This window comes from Cajanus cajan, chromosome 3 (assembly GCF_000230855.2).
Source record: "Cajanus cajan strain Asha chromosome 3, NIPB_CcT2T_4, whole genome shotgun sequence".
NCBI classification, from domain to species: domain Eukaryota; kingdom Viridiplantae; phylum Streptophyta; class Magnoliopsida; order Fabales; family Fabaceae; genus Cajanus; species Cajanus cajan.
Window position 1 is genome coordinate 81063487 of NC_138519.1, and position 24459 is coordinate 81087945.

General features: G+C 30.6%; 2 protein-coding genes across 2 annotated transcripts; one reads left to right on the forward strand and one right to left on the reverse strand.

The window, feature by feature from the left end:
* Positions 1–9723: 9723 nt before the first annotated feature.
* On the forward strand, positions 9724–11628 carry GAE6 (UDP-D-glucuronate 4-epimerase 6). The gene has a single exon (XM_083071469.1). It carries the CDS (start codon positions 10121–10123, stop codon positions 11453–11455), a length of 1335 nt encoding a protein of 444 aa, XP_082927595.1. The 5' UTR covers positions 9724–10120; the 3' UTR covers positions 11456–11628.
* Positions 11629–20259: 8631 nt separating this feature from the next.
* On the reverse strand, positions 20260–22339 carry LOC109808713 (glycine-rich RNA-binding protein 4, mitochondrial). The gene is made up of 5 exons (XM_020371826.3): positions 22209–22339; positions 21573–21711; positions 21414–21482; positions 20715–20821; positions 20260–20636 (listed from the first exon to the last, which is right to left on the reverse strand). Exons 2-5 carry the CDS (start codon positions 21694–21696, stop codon positions 20493–20495), a joined length of 444 nt encoding a protein of 147 aa, XP_020227415.1. The 5' UTR covers positions 21697–21711; positions 22209–22339; the 3' UTR covers positions 20260–20492.
* Between the last annotated feature and the right edge of the window lie 2120 nt (positions 22340–24459).

Genomic DNA, 24459 nt, shown 5'->3' on the forward strand with positions numbered 1-24459 from the left:
TATATATATATATATATATATTACTTTTACTTTAAATTTTTAATAATTTAAAATTAATGTAATTGATATTTTATGATATAGTTACAATTTTTTATATTAATGTATCATTATATTATATAATCATATTAATAATAAGATTTTAATCTTTTTTATAATATTTGCATATGAAAATATGTTGGAGGAACGTTTTGTAATTATAATTTTTTATTAGAGAAAATTAATTATTAGAGGGAAGAAAAAATAAGTATTTATTTTTTTAATTATTTTCAATAGCATTTTATTTTATAATATTGTGAAAATCTAATAATGACTTGTGATTTATTTTATAATATTTGTTTTGATATATTTATTTTTTTTTTATTATTTTCAGTAATATTTTATTTTATAATATTAAAAAATGTAATAGTGATTAGTAATTATTAAAATATTTTTATCCAATTTTTTCTTTTAGTTTGATATATTTTTTCTTTTAATTATTTTCACTAACTGTTTATTTTATAGTATTGTGAAATTTAATAATGATTAATAATTATTAAAATATTTTTATCTAATTTTTTATTTTTGGTATATTTAATTTTTTAATTATTTTAAGTAGTAATTTATTTTATAATAATATTTATTTATAAAAATATTTAGGAAGAATTTAGTAGAAAAAATGAGTATCTAAAGTTTATTTATTAGAGAGAAATTTAAAAAAATATATAGAGGGTATAAATATTTAGGATAAATTTATTAAAAAAACAAACTTATTAAAAGAAATTATTAGAAAGAGTTTTGGAGAGAATAGTCTATTACCATATATGTATAGGTGTTTACGTTGCTATATAATTTAAGGTGATGGCCCCAACTGTCCTCAGCACCCCCGCAAGTGAATGATCCACATTCAATTCAAGAGTTCCCATTACTGTAACACGTGCTCTTAACACCTCTTCCTTTCAGATTGAGAGAGACCTCTTTTTATTGTGGCATTGTAAAATCAACAAACACTTGTATTTTTCATATTGTTTTTATTTTATCCACTGCATCCATGGTCGCAGATGGAACCCCATCATTTTTCTTTTCCTTCTCACTAACGGATGGATGGATCAGCCATAACTCAAAAGGTGTCTATTGAAAGAGATTCAATATTCCATCACCAGAATTATAATAAAACTTAAAGCTTATTAATTTTTTATTCAATGATGGAAGGTTCTGCTGCCGACAGTGGAAAGATATATGTAGAGGCAAGTTGCTGTCAGGAGTGAAGTAGGATTAACAACATAGAAAACGACAAGTCCATCGTTTCTTAAGGCAGTGGCAATTGGTTCTCTCATATCATGCTAGTTACGTGATTTTCAATATTATTGACTAAAAAGAACCAACTATGAAACACGAATCTCCCCAATCATGCAAAGGAGTGAAGGAGAATAATCACGCCAGCTAACAATATTAAAGTACAGATCTACGTTTACATTTTCTCCTTTTTCCTATTTAATTTACTTGGATAAAAATTACATCAACTATATATACTCTCTTTTGTATTTCTTTTTTTAATTCACATATATATTAAGACACGTTAATTCTAATCCAAAAGCAAAACATGTCAGATAAAATATTCAAAAACATCCAGCGTGTTGAATTATTTATGTAGAAATTGTCTGTAGCGGAAAACTGAACATGGTCTAATGATATGCAGAAAGCAAAGCAGAAGATCAGTAGGACAAATGAAACCCCATAGGATGCTGAAGGGCCAAACCAAAAGTATATATGGTAAAAGAAATTAGAAATGGATGTATGGATCATAACTATTACGTGGAAGCAGTGAGGAGAATCATGTTTTCTTCTGTCTTATCTCTAATGGTTAATAAAGTCAAAAGACTCGGCTCCACCAATATCGTTTATCTTCTTCAATCTTGGCTTTTCACAAAAGCACTGCCAACACCATTCTACAATTTTATTTTATCAGCAGTAACATTACTATTATTTATACATTAAAAAACTCAACAAATTAATTAGCTTTCCAGTCCACCTCAACTTTATATTAATTATTTCATCAATGTCTATCTCCGTCCCATTTCTCAGTTTTACATTGTGCTGACTCAAATTAACCACAGCAAGTTCATATATATCTCATTGCGTGTTGCATTATTCTACATTTTAAGTGATGGAAATATAACTTCTTACTTGATTACATTCACGTTGTCTTCTTCCTTGAGATAAGAGGAGGAAATGAGAGAGATTGAATGAAACGTGACGATAGAAAAAACATTAACACGTGCACTTCATATACAAGCCTGCTGATTGGAAATCAGTTGATCAACTTCATCCTAGCAATTAATTAGCAATGAGAAGAATATGGTGCAACTTATATAAATTAATTCTAGTCTTTTTTATCTTAACACTAAAGAAAATATCGTGTTGCCTTATTTGTTTGCAAATAAATTGTTAGGCTACTAAAAGATATACTACAATAGAAGGCCTAATTAAAGGAAATAATTAGTAAAAAGAAAAACAAAACTAAATTCATTTTTTTTATATTCTCAATTACATCCCAATATTATCATTCAAGTCTTTTTTATCTTAACACCAAAGAAAATATTGTGTTACATTATTTATTTAAGGTTATTTATTTATATATAAATTGTTAGGTTGGCTACTAGAAGAGAATGCTAATTAAAAAACAATCCCACAAGTGTCATCATGTGTAACGACCCGCCACGGTCTCTACACTTAGTGGAATCGCACTACAACTAGTTAACTAAGAGAATATTAAACTGGATAACACATACATACAAGCATAAATATAAAGATCGAAATAATTAAGTTTCTGTATATAAAATATAGCACCATATATGTACAGTCATCCCAAAATATTCCTTAGTGTCGGTCAAGCACTGACAAAAAAATGTTACCCAGAATGGTAACTCAAAACACGAGACTCAGCTCCTCGTCTCACAACGATCATCTCTACTCCCAAGCTATCCCTGACCTGCTCTCATACCAAGTATGATCATCGCAGTTCCACCACATGGAAAACAGAAGGGTAAGCTAGAATTCAAAGATCAATAATACAAGTACAGAGTAAAAATCTATACTACACATGCATCCCAAATCCTGTCCCTAAGGAACCTTTCATCTCAAATAATCATTCATTCACCAAACATGAAGTCAAACACCACACTTCATCATATTAATAATCATGCAAGGAATGCAACTCATGACAGATATGCATACATATCAATCATCTAATGCGTCGTCACGCATACACCTAGGAGATCTCCATAACAATAGAGCTGTACAAGTGACATTCCATCCTACCGAAACCACCCCAACCGTTTTCACGCCCAATGCGCCCGCTCGGTCACAGCTAAACAGGATATATAATCCTCACTCGGGTTTACTCGGATGATGTCACTTACACACTTGGAAGTCCAGATCCACCGTCAGGTATAGCACAGCTGGGTACGGGCTTACCACGACCTTGGCATGCATTAACCAAGTCAATTGTGGAGTTCGCCCACCGACTATCCGCAAGGATCCACGCACCTTCCCGAGTACTTGGTTAAGGGAATAACCCTCGACCTCATACCCCGCTCCAACACTAGCTAAGGACTTAGAGGAGACTCACCCAACCCAGTGGCCTATCTGAGCACCACTCTCCCAAATCCAGTGGCCTCCCAGAGCACCACTCTCATATATCAGTGGTCTATCCAAGCACCACTCTCAAGAGACTCTATGTGAGCTCTTCCAGTTCGAAAATATTTTTCCTCTCCTCAAGTCCTAGGCTAGACTCATGCCATAGGCATCACATGAAATCATGCATCATACATCATAATGGTCTGCCCACCATCATGATCAACAACCATACACATGTCGTAAGACATCACATGCAATAATGCATCATACATCATAAATGGTCTACCTACCATTATGATCAATACATACCATATGAACATATCATATTCAAACATTCATATATATCATCACAAAGCATACATATGAATCACACCTCACCATACATCATATATCATACATACATGATCTAAAACTTCAACTTTAAACATGCATAAGCATCAATTCATTCATAAATATATTCAAGCACAGTGCCGTCAACTCGCGCCTGGCCTAACACCAACCCAAAAGCTCTAAGCTCTTCCACGCCTGACACGCTCAACCTGCGCCCGGCCTAAAACTATTCAGAGAGTTCAAAACTCTCATTCAAACTAATAAATTCAGCCACATGCAAACAATCTAGCTTCCCTTACTTGAAGATTGGCTCAGATAGCCAAAGACTGAACAAAAGTAGAATTTCCCCTCGAGGCTCAACTCGAAACTTCAATCCTCCCAAAACAAGCTTTCTAATCTGAATTTCAAGAAAAGACAGAAGGAGTTATTGATCTAGAGGAGAAAAGGAGTTAAACAGAGAAATTTGGGAGAGAAAGGAGCTCACTGACCCAGAGACCTTCTCTCTAAAACTTCTTCTAGAACCAGAACTCCTCACGCCCCCCCCCCCCCTCACCCCTATTTATAGGCAATCCAGAGTGGCCAGAACGGCCCGTACCGATACCAGAACGGCCCGTTCTGAACTCCCAGATCACGCACAAAATCCACGCCCAGAACGGCCCGTTCTGAAATCAGAACGGCCCGTTCCGGGACTCATCCGGAACGGCCCGTTCTCCCTCTAGAACGGCCCGTTCTCCCTCCGAAACGGCCCGTTCTCCCTCCGGAACGGCCTGTTCTCCTTCCCGGAACGGCCCGTTCTCCTTGCCGGAACGGCCCGTTCTCAACTACAATATGTAGTTCAATTCAGTAGTGTGGAACGGCCCGTTTCAGTTTGGGAACGGCCCGTTCTGGCTACTGAATCAGCCTCTCTTCTTTTTTTTTTTTTTTTTTTTATAATGTTACAATCTTATGAAATTAAAGTAAAAATTATATGACTAAATTTTAAGACCAACTTATTAAATCCTTTAACGATTTAATTTCATCTCCTTTGATCTCTCTAATTCCATCATATCATAAATACTCTATTTATTTTATAATAATTGTCATCTTATATTTTTTTACATAAAATAAAAAATTAATAAATAGATGAAAGAAAATAATAATTATATAAAGTTAATTATAAATAAAATAAGGATAATTAATATACATATTGAAAAGATAAAATAACATTAACTTGTTTTTATTTTTTATTTTCTTATATGACACTTGTTATAAAATGGAAAAAGATGATTGTTGAGTCAGACGATCACGGAAATCAAAGTACATTAGATCGTATTTGGTTTTGGTTCATTTCAATTAAGAGTGTTTTTAATAGTGTATTAATTATGATTTTTAAAATATAAAATAAGCTATTCTATGTACGCGCTACTATTTTCTTCGGATGTGAATAAGAATAAAAGAAATAATTCAGAGAAAAGAATACAGAAAAATGATAAATTTTGCTTGTAATATTTAGATATAAAAAAAAGAGAGAAATAAGAGAAAACAAAAAATAATTATGATAAATATTTTTATTTATCATAATTATTATTAATAACTAAGTAAAGTCCATTAGAGTTTGATATTAATTAATGGGAATAAATTTGAGTAATTGGTATAAGATTTTAAGTTAAAACTTCGATACTACTTGTAAAAAAAATAATGACTATATATTCATGTATGCCAACGCATAGATGAACATGTTTTAATTAGTTACAATGATAAGAAGCTTGATTTTTTTGAGAAAGATACCAAGTGTTAGACAAAAATAAAGTAGACAGCGAAAGAGCTTTATTATCTCCTTGAATAAATTGACTTGATGCGACTTGACTCTAATTTTGATAAGATCTAAAGCTTAGTTAGATAATTATTGTCCCAAAATTTAAGATGAATAAATTTTTTATTTTAACTTTTTGTTTATTTTCTTTCCATTTCATGAGATTTTTTTGGGCCCTCCCTTTTTATCCTTTTACTTATTTTCACACATGAACGTGTGTTCCGTAAATAAAATTTTATGGTCTTGTAACAAGAAAAATAAATTCATCCATCAATTTTACTTCCTACGTAAGCTATATGATTTATTTTTACATAATTACCAACGAATCAACATATTTTAAAGATAAAGTGTATTTCATATTCAAGTAAAAAATCAAATATCAATTTTTGATTAAACATAAATATTGTAACAATTTTTGGTTAAACCAAAATACTTTATAAATTTCCAATTTATCATTTTTTTAGTAGAAAAAATTTGAGTACAGATCTAATAATGGTTACCCAAATATTTTGCTACTTGAATTTGTATTTGTAGTACTTATGAGTGAATTGTGATATTAACAGAAATAACATGTATGGTAATGAAGTGGTACCCCATGTGATGGGGAGAGTATACTTGTCTAGGAATAAAGAAAGGAGAGATGAAAGAAGTGACGTAGCTTCGTGTGCCTTATGAAAGGTATGCCCATGACTCATGAACCTTCTTGTGCCTTTCCTTTGCTGTGTTGGGTTGGGTCCATCACTTTTACAACCATCCTCTTCTACTTTGTACGTTAATAATTCTCATCCAAATTGCAACTTTTTCCCTTCCAGGTTGGTAAGCTACTATAATACATGAAAGGGATCACTGTTTAGTTGCACTACAAAACATTTGTATTTAACATGCTCCTTGCTGGGGAATACATTACCCTCTCTCTCTCTCTATATATATATAGAGTCCTAAACTATCCCAAGTTGTGGCAATTAAAAAAATTATTGGAAAATGTTTCTTAAACATTAAAATAGGACAATATAATGTTCTTATAATGATGTTAATTAGTATGTTTTTATCAAATAATTATTTCAGTTTTTTTAATGTAACACTATTCTCTCGTGGAGTATACCTGTTGCTGTTAATTCCATTTTCTGAGCCCAGAAAAACATAAAGGAGGGACGCACTGAATGGACAAATATCATTGCCGTGGGTACTATGAATTACATAAACAATTTCATCACATGGGCTGTTAGTGCTGCTCATGTCATGCTAATCATGAAAGATAAAAAACCAAATTAAGGTTGTCGTTTTATAAATTAATTTTATAATGTAATTCTAAAAACGGAACAATTTTTTTTTCTTTTTTCTTTTTTTTTTAAGTTTTTTTTTATTTTGTAAAAAAAGTTATGTAATTATTATAAATTTTTGGACATACTTTTAAATTTTTAAAATTAAAACAAAATTAATTTTATTTAAAAAATAATATTTGATTCTAATATTTTTATATATCAAATTAAACACATACGTGAATCTCTATACAAGAAAAAATCAATTAAAATTTTGTAGATATATGAGATATATCTTTTCTTATATGAGTGTCTATCATATAAGAAAAGCAAAAGCTATATGAAGTTTGTTAAATGTTGACTTGACTTGTGAAAAGCAAAAGCTATATGAAGAAATAGATTAATTGCTAAGAAATAGAATATTTAGGATTAATTTGTAATGGGAGAGAGGTTTGTGTTTGTGACATGTCTTAATGAGGTAGATTAAAAAAAGTAAATAATGAGTTTGAATGAAGGACATACATTATACATACAGTTGCGTCGACAACCACCGCCAACTCCCATCTGGCATCTGCCTCCTCCACTAATTACTCTTCCCAAATCTTCCAATTAATTATCTTAATGTTATCTCACTAAATATTACACTGAGTTGGATTATGTAAATATCTAAAGTGTGTAAAAAATAAAATGTTGAACTATATATTTTTTTTATAAATAATTTATTTTTATTATTTTTAAATAGTTTAATTTGATTTTTTAATTTTTTAAAAATATTTAATATTTTTTTATCCAAATTAAAACTAATTATATTAATGAATTTGGACAGAAAAATATCATTTGATAATTAGAGAATCAAATTAAATTATTTAAAAAATAATATGATCAAATTGAAAGAAATTAAATTGAATAAAAATTTATTTAAAATTTTTATCTAAATAAATTTAAATTTTATTTTATCTATTTAACAATTTCATTAAATAATTTTTTCGTTTTGTGATAATTTTAAAATTTTAAATATTTAATTTATTATCATTCATGATCTTTTTAAGATAAGTAAAAAAAATAAAATTATTTAAACAAAAAAATATTAGATGGATTTTTATTCTATTTATTTTTACTTTTTTTTTAAAATATTCAATTTAGACACATTAATTTTAAAATTTTTAATTTGATCTTTTAATTTTTAAAAAATATTTAATATTTAGACAAAAGTATAATATTGAACATTTAAAAAAAAATTAAAAATCAAATTAAATATTTTTAAAATAGTGAATTAAATTAAATTCTAAAATTAAATTAAAAAAATATTAAAAATATAATTTACCTAAAATAAAACTATAAAGATTCGAAAGTAACGTGACAATTTAGAACAGTTGAATGCAATCCAATGTGAACCATTTTACCACACCATGAGCTTCGAATTAAAGATGACAGAGCTTCGTGAACCATTCGCTCATGAATGTATATTGCTTCTACCTGTAATTATTTTATTGATATTTTTTATTCTTCCACCGTCATGTAATTATTTCTAATCTGTAAATGATATGAATGTATATTGCTTGTCTTTAAAATGACCCAAAATCCCATATATCTTTGTTGGTTATTATCAACTATCCCGTTTATATGAAGAATGTCTTTTGTACAACATTATCATTAGTTGTACACAATTATATGCATTATATCAATTATACGTGAACTTAAAAAAGTAAAATCATGTTTCATAAACTTAAAATACAAAATAAGAGTAAAGTATTGTTAACAAAATAATCTAATTTGCACTAGAAAATATAGTAATACGATAAATAGTTTTGTATCTTCAATTAAATATAAGCTAATTAAGTTGAATGACATTGAATACAAGTGGGGCTCCATACTCCATACTCCATAGGCAATTTATTAGACATGGTTTTATATATGAGGACCCGATGCAGCGTATCAGAATCCATTGCAATTTTCAGCTATTTCCCATTGGAGGGAGTGAATTTTGGATAGAAGAATGAAAGAGAAGTGGTGGGAATGGGATTCACATAAATTATGAAGTAGAAGCACATTAGCAATGAATAGAAATTTGATTCTGTGCATCATGTTTGGGGTTATTCAAAATGGATTATTTATAGAGCCGACCAAGGCCGTTCTGATCCTTAATTTACATGAAATTCCGAGTCAGAAGAATTTAATAACATAAATTAGTAAAAGTTTCAACTGTAGTGGTAGTAGTAGTTGCTAGCATCCATATTAGATTGCAAAGATTAAGATAAGCCAGCAATTTATTATGAAGTTTGGCTTTAATTGCATCATTTAACGTGTTGACTACAACTGCAAAATGTTGCTAAAAGAACATGGAAGATGCTAGTAACAATCAATTTAAATACGAGTATATAATGACAAATATGAGAAGGCGCCATGCCTACTCTACCATTGTCGGTGCCTAATTAATGGTCTCTTTCAGGAACCATAAGGACAACTAGGAGTACTGACAGCGGTTAAACAAAGTAGTCAAATCACAAGAATCCATTAGGTTAATTACTTTTTTTTTAATTTTATTTAAGAGTGAAATTGAAGTGTATGATTATATTATAAGAAATGTCCTTTGGTTTGATTATTATATTATATATTATTCTTTTTTTGAATGGGATGATGGGGGTTTAAGGAAACACAGAATCGAAGTGAGTATCATAATTCATATGTATGAAGCCATTGACTTTGAAGTAAATGTGATGTGGAGGGTCTGGAGTCCAAATGGAATTGTATAATCGATTTGGTAATTGGGCAAATGTGTCCATTTTATAATATGCTCTTACAACAAACAATTTATCATTGTTAGGCTACCCAATTGTGAATGAATGCCAATGGCGGTTTAATTTCGTGAAACCAAACCAAAAGAGTTGACATGTGAGCATGTGTAGAGCACATGGTCCTTTGGTTTGATTATTATATTATATTATTAATAGTGAGTGGCAGTTTCCATGAGTGTGATAGTGAGGAGAGTTAAGGAAAAAAAAGAAAGAAAGTGGTGTCCAAGGAACAGGAACAGGAACAGGAAGCCATGTATGTATGTTTATATTAGTAGTGTGTGTTGAGAAGGTTGAGAAGGCATCTAAGTGATCTGGATCTGGAGAATCGAATGGGTTCTCCAGCGGACACGAGTAAGAGCATAAAGGTAGAGAGATACAAGAGGTACATTAGGAGAGTGAACAGCACGAAGCTGTTAAACGCGTCCTCGAAGCTCCTCTTCCGCGCCACTCTGTTAGTGGCGCTCATCCTCGTCTTCCTCTTCACCTTCAACTACCCACCCCTGGCGCTGGCAGACATGTACAGCACCCAGCGCCACCTGCAGGCGCACTCCCACTTCCTCTCCTCGGCATTCGGCGCATGGGAGAAGCAGCTGAGGCACTCCGCCACGCCGCGGCGGCCCAACGGCCTCACCGTCCTGGTGACAGGGGCAGCGGGGTTCGTGGGGTCCCACTGCTCCCTGGCCCTGAAGAAGCGAGGCGACGGCGTGCTGGGCCTGGACAACTTCAACGCCTACTACGACCCCTCCCTGAAGCGCGCAAGACAAGCAATGCTGGCAAAGCACCAAGTGTTGATCGTGGAGGGGGACCTAAACGACACGCCCTTGCTCCACAAACTCTTGGACGTGGTGGCCTTCACGCACATCCTCCACCTGGCCGCCCAAGCTGGGGTCCGTTACGCCATGCACAACCCCCAATCCTACGTCACCGCCAACATCGCCGGCTTCGTTAACCTCCTGGAGGCTGCCAAATCCGCCAACCCCCAGCCCGCCATCGTCTGGGCCTCCTCCAGCTCTGTGTATGGGCTCAACACCGAAAACCCATTCTCGGAGCTCCACCGCACCGACCAGCCCGCTAGCCTCTACGCTGCGACTAAAAAGGCCGGCGAGGAGATAGCCCACAGTTACAACCACATCTACGGCCTCTCCCTTACTGGGCTTCGCTTCTTTACTGTGTACGGCCCATGGGGGAGGCCCGACATGGCCTACTTCTTCTTCACCAAAGACATCCTCCAGGGGAAGAGCATCGACGTCTACGAAACCCCCGAGGGGAAGCAGGTGGCGCGTGACTTCACCTACATCGACGACATCGTTAAGGGGTGCCTCGGGGCGCTGGACACCGCCGAGAAGAGCAGCGGCAGCGGCGGCAAGAAGCGCGGGGCGGCGCAGTTGAGAGTGTACAACCTGGGCAACACTTCTCCCGTGCCCGTGGGGAAGCTTGTTTCCATTTTGGAGGGGTTGCTGAACAGCAAGGCGAAGAAGCACGTGATCAAGATGCCTTCGAACGGTGACGTTCCCTACACCCACGCTAACGTCAGCTTGGCTTTCAGGGACTTGGCCTATAAACCCACCACGGATCTCCCCACGGGTCTCAGGAAGTTCGTCAAGTGGTACGTTGGGTATTACGGCCTCCAAACCAGCCTCAAAAAGGATATTCCTTCCGCTTAATTCATGAATGCTGTAGCCATTATACATACATATATAAATATCTCCTGCTGTCGTATACTATACATCAACCAACTGTAGATCTATCTGCTACAAAGGTTGCACATCTCTCCCCTTTTTTCATCCATATATTTTCATTCTCAAACAATCAATCATCTTCTCTTATTCATTCATCACTTTATTTATTCTTATTATTTACATCACTCATCATTGCCTCCCTACCCAAACAAATTGGATGCACCATCACAATTCACAACCGCTTCGATTAAGCACCATGCTTCAGGCCTAAAAATTTGGACCCAATATTTTCTCTAAATCTAACACTAACATCCGGATATATTTTCAGATGAATTCGCTGAGTCGGAGATAAATATAAAATTATTTCATTCTTAAATCAATAAGTTAAGAATAGGTTGATCGATATAATTATTTATTTATAAATTATTATATTTATTGCTAATTGATGGACTCTTTATTTAAATACATAATATTTATTTTACTTAATTATAATTATTAATTACTTATTACAAGATATAAGACTAAACCCAAAAAAATCATTTGAAATTGAAACACTCCTGTTTTCATCAAGTTTTTTTTTTTTCAAATTTAAAAATAAGTGTACAAGTATACATTTTTGTCATTGTCTATTCAACCTTCAATTTTATTTTATTTTTTTGCCTATTTAAAATTCATAAGAATTGCCTCCAACAAAAAAAAATTTCCATAATGCTCAAAGTCTTTTCAACCTCTTTTGGTCTCAAACTTGTATTTGAATTTATTTATTTTTTTGGCTATTTTTATGCTAATTTGAATACTTTTTTGAATTTTCCCATTACTTTGCTATGGGGAAGGAAACGTGAGAAATCGGTGGTTACTAAATGATCACATCCCCAGTGTGAAACTATATGCTTTATAGGCCTAAACATGAATCATCTCATCTGTTGCCATTTGCCAGCGAACGTAAATGCGATAGGCTACACACAACACAACACATGAGTGCTACTCTATCCATATACATTAATAGTATCTGCTTTTCATTTCGTATTCCCTTTCATTTTCAAAAGTTAAATCATCCCTTTCACACAACTCACAACCTACATTTAAGTTCCTATATTCCTTTTCTTTTTTAATCGTATATATAAAAGGATAAAGTGTTTTGCTACAAGATAACTATGTGAACCTATATACATATATAAATTAAACAAGTATTTCAAGCAACGAGAGATGTACCTTATCCTTCTTAATACATTAAATGATAATTTAAAAATAACATGTTATTTGCTTTTTATCACGACTTCATTGTAATATTTAATGATGAGAAAATATATTCAAATTTCGTAAAAAGAATAATAATTTCACAAAATGACTTCAAAACTTAAAATAATGTTATTACACTTGTGATTCTCAAATTTGAACAAGTGCCCTGTAAAGTTTTAAAGTTCTTTATTCCCTGTTGGTCCCAATCAAAAGAGGCATTGTGGTAGGAATTAGCAAGGACAGTTCACTTCTTTATTTATTTCTCCGTAGTCAAATGAAAAAAATCGGTGTATTTTGGCAGCCAATCATCATTAGGTGGTTATTTTGGGGATTCAATTAATTGAAGATTGATGATAATCGACAATAAGAGAAAAGTATTGCGGTGTAAAATTATGATGCTACTGCCATCACTGCAAGAATGGAGAAGGCTGAGCCAGTTGTTTACAGCAATTAAAAGAGAGAGTCTCTTAATTGGAAGTTCCGGGTAGCAGACAAGGTTCAAGTTAAAGACTTGCGCGTTCAAAAAACACCATTATTAATGCAACCTCTCAAGCCCTCTTAGTTGTCTCTGCCCACTAAGTCAACATCTTCGGAATCAATGCAATAATTACGATTCTCTCTTTCCTTTCCTTCTATTTATCTTTACTACTTACTACTTAGTACTCCATCTACACCCAAAGTATAGTAATATACCAATGTAGAATAATGATATTATGCAACAAATCATATACCACTAGATATTTCTAATGATGAATGATTGGAGTAGTGTGCATAAGTAAATTATGATGTATATGTATGTAGAAGTGAGTTTCGTGTGACTTTTATCCCAAACCTAAAAAAATAAAATAAAGAAAAAAGTAAAAGTAAATTATTCACGGGTACAAACTTTCCAGGATTAGCTAGTTGTGCCACAATAAAGACAAGCCCTAGGACATGCATACATGTCACAAGCTTCTTGTCGAGTAGAACTCTCTTTATCATGTACATATATTCACATGCCCATTGCCTCTTGAGAAATGAAACACCCAAATGCTATCTGCATCAGCAATGAAAAAGATTTCTAGGAAGGGAATCCATCATGTTACTGAAACAAACCTAAGGTAATTGTACATTATATACGTTAGCTCGAAAGAACAATATAAGAATAACTAGGTATGTAGGTCAATGGATCCTTCATTCCTTCAAACAATGCGAGTGTGACTAAAGAGGACATATTATTGTCAATCAAGATAATGCCGTATACACCAAAACAGGGCCATTAAGGCCCAAATTTTGACCAAATGGAAGAAAGATCTTGCGATAAATATGGGATGGGAGGGACGAAGGTTTTGTCCAAGACAATTAGAATATTGCTAGGACACGTGGACCGTGATATTAATTAATATTAATATTCTAGTTCTAGCTAGTGGATCAACAAGTCTGTCAAACTGGATTTCGATAACTTCAATAAGATTGAGAGCAAATATTGTAAAAGTAAAAAGTATGATTGAAAATGACACTCTACCAGAGGTTTCATCATGGAAATTAAAATTAGAAAATACTTAATATTTATATATGTATTCTAGTTTTTTATTTAATAAAAAATATAACCTATTTTCACTCAGAGTATAGCTTTGGTTGCGACTTAATTTATACTATTACACAAGTATTATTGGATTTGGATGGAAGACTGAATTGTGTCATGGAGCACAACTCATCTAGATATCAGGCTATAACTTAATTGACATTGAAATTTTGTGCCTATATGTTTATTCCGTATAGTAGTGGTTATAGACCTTCAAAAAGTTGACTTTCTTTCCACATGGAAAACAGACTCCTTTTTAATTTCATTACTTGATGAATGAATTTGTGTGCTGCTGCATTACATTGCATAGTATGTAATGTAATTTGATCAAATTTATCAATAAATGTGATGTTTTATATTCAATATAATGATGAAACAATAATTAAAACTAATTATATGCCCCTGTTTTGATTTCTCACATGATCACATGCTTCATTTGTCGTATGTACTAGTCAGACCAACAATAGTGGAGTAGTACCATATTTTTGCCAATTTATAAGCTAATCAATGATTTTCGTGTAATATCCATGATTCAGCAAATGCTAACTTAACTAATTTGTCAAGATGACAAGTCTGTTCCCCTATTGGTGCATTTAAAATCAATAACCACCCAAGTAGTGAGCTGCAGTGAATTAAAGTGGACATCAATATTAGAGGATCCAATATTGAAATGTTATGAGAACATAGTTTATGCTGATTATGTAAATGTTTTTTACACTAGTTAAGAGAAAGAAAAGGATTAAAAAGAGCCATGATTTTTTAAGTTATTTAGTAGAGAAAAAGTAATTTTGAAAATTTTATTTTTTACACACCATATATAAAGATCATATGTCCTAATTTTATAGATGTATTTTGATAATTCCCTCCTCAATTTTATAAGTTTAATATATCTCTTAATTTTTATCTAAATTTATAAAATAGTCATTATTAATTAATAATTAAAAATGATCTGCAATTCTCTTTAGTTTATTCTTATTTATAAATTCCATTTAAATTTTAAAAGAACCATGCATTGAAAAGTTTTTAATTATTGTATTAATCCTTTATAAAAGTATAAATCACTTATTAAGCCGCATACCCTTATATTTAGATTCCTATTTGTTTACAATAAAAACTAGTGTAGAAACCGTGTTCACTGTTTAAAATGAAAATGTCATAATTGTTCAAGTGAAGAAAAGTAATATGTAATGCAGACCATCCCTGATTGATCCATGTTTACCTACGCATAATTGAGTATATATTTTTGGAGTTAATTTGCCTTTCTTCAACTTATAGTGCTATCTCACTCATCCATATTAGATGTTAACTTAAATTGTTATGTTATGTGGTTGCAATTATTACAAAAATAGTCTTATTAATCTACTTCTTTGGTTACAAAATCATTTTCCGTGATTCTAAGTTCTAACTCAAAATTCAAAGATCCTCTTTATCAATTCCCAAATTTCTTTCATTTTTTTGTGGTCAACTCTGTTCCTTTAAATAGGCACTGACAGAGTAACAAAAACAAACCCTAGCTAGATAAGATTGCACCTTCTGAAATCAAAGAATCCACTCTCAATGCTTTAAAAACCAAAGGTTAGACCCAATTGATTTTCTTGGCGAGAACATAATGTAAGAAATTGTAATTTCTCAAATGCATAATAATAATCATAATAATAATAATAATAATAATCCAGCATAGTTAACACTAAATTTATAGAAGACAAATGTAATTTTCCATGTATTTTATCATTTTTTGATCAAATCAGTTAAATTAATTTTTATTAAATACATTGATTAAAGTATGACTAATAGATACAAATCGAAACAAGCCTTACATCATTACAAAATTCTACTATGGAGACTAAAGTAAGCCTGCACGTCGTGGAACAATAATTCAAGAGCTTTTGTCCAATGAATCAAAAGAGATACAGATTAAGATATATAAAATCTAGTTGACTACCAAGTTCTTCGAATTCTTTTCAGTTAAATATCATATATCTTTAAGAAGATTGGAACATTTGTACAATGAATCTAAAAGAGTTACGAATCAAGATGTTGTGTCTCTTATACATATATGATATAGTTGACCACCAAGGTCTTCAAATTCATTTCAACCAAGATCATGTATATTATAAAAAGATAGGTGATATAGGGGTTTGTGACATTCCAGTACTTCAACTAAGTCCAAATTAATATTAATAGATTTAGGTTTTATAAATTTGACTTAATATATTTTGAAAATGAAATATGCTGGTAACACACTTTTTTAGCACAATCTCTTAGACATACTCTCTATTATTAGTTAGAATTTATTAAAAATGACAAGTAATTGTTAATCTCACTTCTTATTTAATGGTTTTTCTCATAATTCTGTCATTTCTAATAATTTTCAAACAATAATTAAAAGAGTGTTACTTGTTTTTGAAAATAAGTTTGGATTATATTTTAGATTGTCTCAACTCAATTTCATCTATTTTCAAGAAATACATACATATATTGCTAATTATATCTAATATTTTCACATAACATCATATTGTGTTTATATTTGAAATATATATAATTTTATACTTCTTTATTCCTATAATTTAATTATATAATATTAAGATTAATATATTATTCCGACAAATTAAATAGACATGGTGTGCCATCTTATACATTATACCAGTTCTTGATTGAGTTGGACTCAAATTAAAATAAGAATAATCAACAAAGAAGTCAGAAATAGAAAGAGAGATTGGATGATATGAACAGGTGTATATCGTTAATGTCAACGCCATTTTTCTTTTTTAAAATTTTATTGATTCTTTTTTCGTATTTCAATGTGTGTAAGGGAACCAATTAGTAAAGGAGTCAGAAAATTGTTTAGCTTTATAAAAATAAATAGTTATGCTCAATGAAATTTGAAAATTAGTTGATAAGATACCAAACTCTGATGCTCAATGCATGCATGATCTTGGTAATATATATTCTACGAATAACACAATAAAAATGGATTTTGTATGATATGAATTTAGTTTTGATTAAATTTGAAAAAATAATTGCTATTAAAAACCTCTCTTCATAAACTGTATAATTACAAAGTGGTTTTAATGTAAAAGAAATTAAGCATACTGCATACGTATCCCCCTACCTACTATTAATTGCTATAGGGATGGAAACCGGAATTCAGGATATAAAAAGTGATATATTATGAAATCATTCAATTAAACAAATAGTAGATATATAACTAGGAATAAATCAACTTTTAACTATAACTAAAATGTTTGAAATCCATTCCTTTAATCGGAAATATAAAATCACTCTTTTCAAAAAGCACCAAAATATAAAGCAAATTTTGTAAATTTTTTTGTTATGTTTGCAAGATATAAACAACAAAACAAACACACGAAGGGATTAAGGGGATTAAACCACATTGAAGGATGGATTAACGTTGTTTTGTACCGAAGTGATTGGCGAACACAGCGTAATATGTTGTTGGGTTTGTATGAATTGAAAAGAACAACGACGGCCCATCAACCACGTTGTGCAAGCGCAATCTCCGTTGAAGTCATGTAATGTAACTATACCTTCTGTCCTCACTCCTCAGTAGGGTACATAAGCACATGCTCCCTTACACCACTGCTACAAAAACCTTAAATTTGAACCATGTGAATAACAAGGTAATTAAGAAAAAAAAATTAAAAATCAGTGAAATTCTTTAATAAAAAATAATGATAGACAAATTCACTTGTAAGTTGTAAAGCGGTGGGGGCAAAAGAAAAAGATATGCATATCATATCACTTCGAAACTCATGACAAGATATGTCATACTCTTTCACCTATTTTCACAAACCGACACCGAGTGGCGAGTAGGCATTCCATCCACGAAAACTACTTTAGAGGATATTTTAAAGAATTTGTACAAAATTTATTTCTTTTTGAACTATAAAAAAATAGTTTATGTTCCGAAAAACAAGAAATTGAAAATCCGCAACAAAGAGGTTTTTTATTTCTTATTATTATTGTGTTGTTAAAGAGCATTATAATTTTGTTAGTCTTTTGTTATCAAGACACTACATCAAGGATGTCCATAAAAAAATCATTATAATATGATTATAGTACTGAATTGCCTGCAAATCTGTGAATAAATAATATTGAATTATCCGGTAGTAAATGATGACTTAAAAAAAAAAAGAGTAATACTGAATTACCCACAAATTTGTCAATATATAATATTTAACCTGGTTGATATTCACATACTAACATGCTCATTGCATTTCTTAATTAAAACTGAATATTAATATTATTTATTTGTAATTAAATCATATTCAAATATTTTACAACTAACTAATAATTATAGTTATAAAATTGTTTTATTAATTTATAAGAAAATAATATATACACTAACTACTTAAAAACTCAAATTTATCATGACTTATAATTAGTTGACAGCTATAAAACTTCTACATTGTTAGATAAAAAATTGAACTCCTAACTTATTAACCAACTTCATTATGAGAAGTTTTATTAAAGTTAAAGTAAACTAGAGTAGAAATATTAAATCTAATTATAAAATAAAATGCTTGGCTAACAAAGGTACATGTATTAGAATTAAAAGTGCTTTATACACGGTAAAGATTCGGATGTGGGTTTTTTATTTTTAAAAATACCCATAAGAATAGGTTCGGTTCTAAAATATGTCCAGACGGAGTCCTACCGTCCTGACCCAATCCAACCCAACTTTATATCTATCTTTATGAAGAAGTACCTAAGGAGATCACGAGCTAGGCCCATATAATCAAACTGATTGTCCAAATTTATATACACCTCTTATTTTTTTTAAAAAAAATTATAAAATATTTGTTTTTTTTTTTTTAATTTTTCTAATTTTACACCTTTCGATTTGCTATTTTTTTCTTTATTTTCACACTTTTTTTTTTCTTTCAGTTTTCACATATTCTATTCTTCTATCACCTCTTTCACTTTTTCATATGTACTCAAACCGTAAAATTGATACATAAAAATATTGTAAGTATATGCGACTTTCTCGACAAATTTTACCGAATTAAACACATTTTTTTTCTTCCAACACTTCCTCTTCTTTCACCCTTCCAAAAACCTTATTATTAAATTTTAGTATTATGAAAAAAATACTTTTACTAGTGAAGTTAGTGTTCTAAAAAAAAAATTTATTATATTTTTTACATTCTTTCGAAAAGTACTTTCTTGAATAATATGTTAAAAAACATAAATAACATTGTAGAAAAAGCCACGCACACTCCTATAATATTGTTAATAATTAGTTCTACGTTTTGCATATGTAAAAACTAAAAATATGGAGAAAGGAGATAATAGTAAGAAAATTTAAAGAGAAGAGGAGAAGAGGGTAATGTAAAACTAAGAATTAAAACTACCTACCAAAATAGGTGAGGTGAAGAAAAGATAAGGAAATGCATGTAAAAATTGAAAAAAGATAAAGGAAGATGTGTGAAAAAAAAAGTACTAAATTAAATATTATAGGTATAAAATTAAAAATATTTTAAAATTTTAATTTTTTTTTTAAAAAGAAATGTACTTGTAAAAAAAAAAAAAAAAAAAAAGAGGTGTATATATCATTAACCTTTATAATATCCTTAGTTGTTCAACTTAACATTTGTTAGGCCAAAATATATAACAAACACCGCATTTAAAACCCCAAAATAAAAAACTACAGACATTTTTGACACCAAGTCAATACCTGAACTTAAACTCGTGAAGTTCTTGATAGAGGAAGTGTTATCAAGCGAGAAACCGCGCAAAATAATGGTGTAAATTTGTTAAAAGTGCTATCAACGAGTGCTGCACAAAGCCACTACCTCTTTGAAATCTTTTATCGGAAGCATTTGATAATATCCATTACTCCCCCTGTATACTCACTGTCACAATAAAAGGTGGTAATACCAAACCATTTTCTCGTGCCATAATAATATCAATTTAAAATTATTGATTTCACCCTCTTTTATTTTAGTGGTTGAAAAAAAAAACATTGAACAAAAAAAAAACTCTTTAATTCAACCCAACATGCTCATTGACCATAATAGAGCAAAACAAATGCTCCCATTAACATCAGAGTAACATAACCCAGAAATGGAAGGAAAAAAACATAATATTCCACCACTAACTACTACTTTATCACTTCAGTGACAACCCCAATCAAAGTTCAAGGAATAAACACAAAACTAAAAGCTAGGCAGAAGGCACTACAAGTAAAAAATTGGATCACCAACCACCATTACGAGAAGCACCACCATAGCCACCCCCGCCACCATAGCCACCCCCGCCATAACCACCACCACCACTAGATCGAGGTCCAGAAGGCCTATCATTTGCAAAGGATACCCGAATGTTTCTCCCATTTAGATCCTGAAGAACAATAGCATGTCAGTCAACTAAAAATGACTCTAATAACAAAGTTCAATATAAACAGAAGAGCACTCTGACCTGCCCATCCATTGCAGAGAGTGCCGAACTTGCAGATTCGTCACTGGAGAAGTTAACAAACCCAAATCCCCTTGATCTTCCAGTGTCTCTATCAGTTATAACTCTTGCTGTGAAACAGACCCACAAATATAAATGTCAGAAGCAATAATAGAATCAGGCTGACACTTTTTAGTGCAGGCATGAAATCTCAACAGTAACCTTTTTTAATGTTTATTTCAGTTTTTGTGAATAATCAAACCAATAAATTTTCTCATCAGTATACAAGCACCGAAAAAAATTAATGGCTATTTAATAATAATATACAAATGCTAGGATTTTAAGAATTTTAAGAATAACTACCAGATGAAGTGAGAATGATATTCTGCACACAAATTCATGTGGCTAACAAAAATCTAATCTAATGGTGCATCAAATGTCAATAGCAGACTGCAGGAAATGGCAGAAACTGAAATTATGTTGTATCATATAGTGATCAGCCATTGAAACAAATCAATTATCAATTATATATGTATAAAATTACGTTATACGCGGATAAAATAAGCTTCATAAAAACTGGCATAAGCAACACCCCTGTTTTCAGAAAAAATAACATAGATAATTTCCACAATGTTATAATGAGACTGAAATTGAACCATATAACAACAACGAAAGCAAGCATAACTCAAACATATAACAAGAATGAAAACAAGCATAACTCACCCTCAACAACATCTCCAAAGCTAGCAAACGCATCCTTAAGAGACTGATCATCAACCCCATATGAAAGGCCTGCAATAGAAAAGTCCAAAACAATAAGAAAATAAGCACCCACACATGTGGTTTTGTATTCATAACTATCTTTTCAACAAGCTTCAATACCTCCAACGAAAAGCTTGCTTGAAGACATGCAGCGAATAGAATTAAGCATGGATGCAACAGGTGCTTGTCTGCTGCGAGCAGCACCCTGCCTCAAGACATTTCCCAACTTGTTAAACAGTGCCATTACGATTCCGAGTTCCTGATACCAACGATGAGTCCAGTATTGTCATCATCACCGGAATAAAAACACATCATCGTGAGAACGATAACATCCGAATAACAAAATCTAAAAGGTTATAAGCTTCATTTCTCAGAAACCAAAACAACTTTTGCCTATCGCTTTTTAGGCATTATAATCGCCATTTGCCAGACATTAAAAATCACAAAGGCAAACAACAAAAATTTAATCATCCAGAAGCATTCATGATCGCTTGTACAAGTATCAACCCACAAATCAACAAAAAAATAAAACAAAACAAAGCGAAAACAATATAAAAAATTGTACAAATATCAAAGCGGCTAGGGTTTAAGCTCAAATATAACGTAAACAAAATGAAAATGAAAACCCAGTGAAAAGAGAAAACGGAAATGTTAAACACGAATCACCAAAAATTGGGGGAAACACACAAGAACATATAAAAAAAAAACACGCAGATGAGTGCATCAACATGAGTGAAAAGAGAAAAAAAAATGTACCAAATTGAAAAATGATGAGCAAAGCGGCTAGGGTTTAAACTCAAATATCACACTCACAGTCTTTAGGTACTCAAAATATCTTCCATTTTATAGAGTCTAGAAATGAAATCCAGTGCATGTGAGTCTATAGTTTTAAATTACAACCGATGTTGTTGTATGTTGCCTATTGGTCTTTCAATTTTCTTCGTTGACTTTCAACGCTAACGGCTGTATCTTGGGAACCATAAATGTGCTTGCGCTTCACAGGATCGAGTCTCCGTTCATATTAAAATGTGAGGGTCGTTACTGTTAACAAAGTTCTTTTGGACGAGTCAGCTTTACTTAGTGTAAAAAAAAAATTAGTGACGACTTAAGTATAAGACATAAATTAAATCATCTAATTAGTTACAAAAAACAGAAATGAACTAACAGTTTTTAATAAAAGAATAATACTTATACTTTTACGACTTATTTTAAAAATATTTAGAACAGAGGTATTCCTAGATTTATAGTAGTAAATGTATATCTGTTAATAATATAATATTTAAAATATAATATATTTTTAATTTTAATTAAATTTTTATTCCTCCAAATTTGGGATATATTTTTTCTGTCAAATCTAAAATTTGTGTTCTTAGTTTTTATAAATTTTTTTAAAAAAATTACTATTTTAGTTTTTCAAATTTAAAATTTATCTTTTTAATTTTTATAATCTTAAAAAATATTTTTTTAATCCCTTGAGATGCTAATATAAAAATAGATATAAAGATTAAAATAATTTATTTTTTAAAATCATAAAGCTAAAGAAGATAAATTTTAAATTTGAAAAGTTAGAATAGTGTTTTTTATATTTTAGAGATAAAAAATACAAGTTTTTAAATTTGGGAGACTAAAAAAATAATTAGATCATATTTTTATATCTCTAAATGAAATAAATAAATATTATTTATCACTTTAATAAGATTATAATAATATTTTAACTATAATTATAAAAAAAATTATTAAGATTATACTATTATAAAAAAACAATAATAAATAATCTTAAAATTTATTTATAATAAAAATAATTATCTCTTAAAAATAGGAGAATAAATTTATAATAAGTATTTAAAATGTCATTAATATTATTAGAATAACAATAAAAATATTGATTAATAATTATAATATGAAAATTATATTTATTAATATTATAATTTTCAAAGATGAAAATAAATAAAAATAAAACTAGTAATAAATATGAATTTTAATGAACTATAAAAATAAATAACAAAAACTGTAATATAAACTAATAATATATAAATAAAAATATTATAAAATTAAGTGATATTTATTCATGCAACTTTTCTAGAGATTATCTCTACTTTAGATGCTATAGGTATCGAGAGACAGGTATGTGCACCTCCCTGACTTTTTTTTTTACATTGTAAAATAGTAATTGAAAATAATAAACGAGTTTGCAATTTTGTAAAATTTAGTCATACAATGAGTTATATACACACTTGATCCTTTGTATGTATCCGGAGCGATCTTTTTTTAATTCTTGCCATGTGATGTGTTGCCCAAAACGAGTAAATTACACAAAATTTCAATTATGAATGGGTTTGTTTAAATTAAAAAAAAATTATAAACAAGTACTTTAAAAAAAAAAAGATAACAGAAATTAAAACAAAAAAAAAGCTACATATTTAAAAATAAAAAAATTTAAACAAACACATTATAAAATAAAAAGCGCTTATTTTATTTTTAAAAAATGTTTTTGTAAAACAATAAAAAAGTTTAAACAAAATCTTATATCTAATCACATTTTTTAAAGTTACAAACTAGAGGATTGGATCATAAATAGAATTAATATAAGGAGTTTTTATTTAGGTGTATTATCTTGTTATTTTCTTCTTTATCTTTAACTTTTTATTTTTTTTATTTAATATAAAATATTGTATGTTTTAGAGTCATTTTAATTAATTATATGAGTAGTTGTGAGTTGTTGTTAGTATTGTTGATTGAGAATTTTGGAGTTAATAGATTTTGAGGGTTAAGTTATCTTTAAGGTTGTTGAATAGGAGTTAACTTGGTTTAGTGTAAGGGATGATATATAAAATTTTCTTAAGACATAAATTTTATAAGTTCATGGTTTAATAAATTAGTGAAGTTAAAGAAAAGTTCTTTGAACTCAAATTTTCTTTTCCTCTTATATAATAAAATTTCTTTCCTTCTCCTTTTCTTATAGCTAATCCAAGTTACTTGTTGTAGAGATTCATGTTTTGGGGCTTGG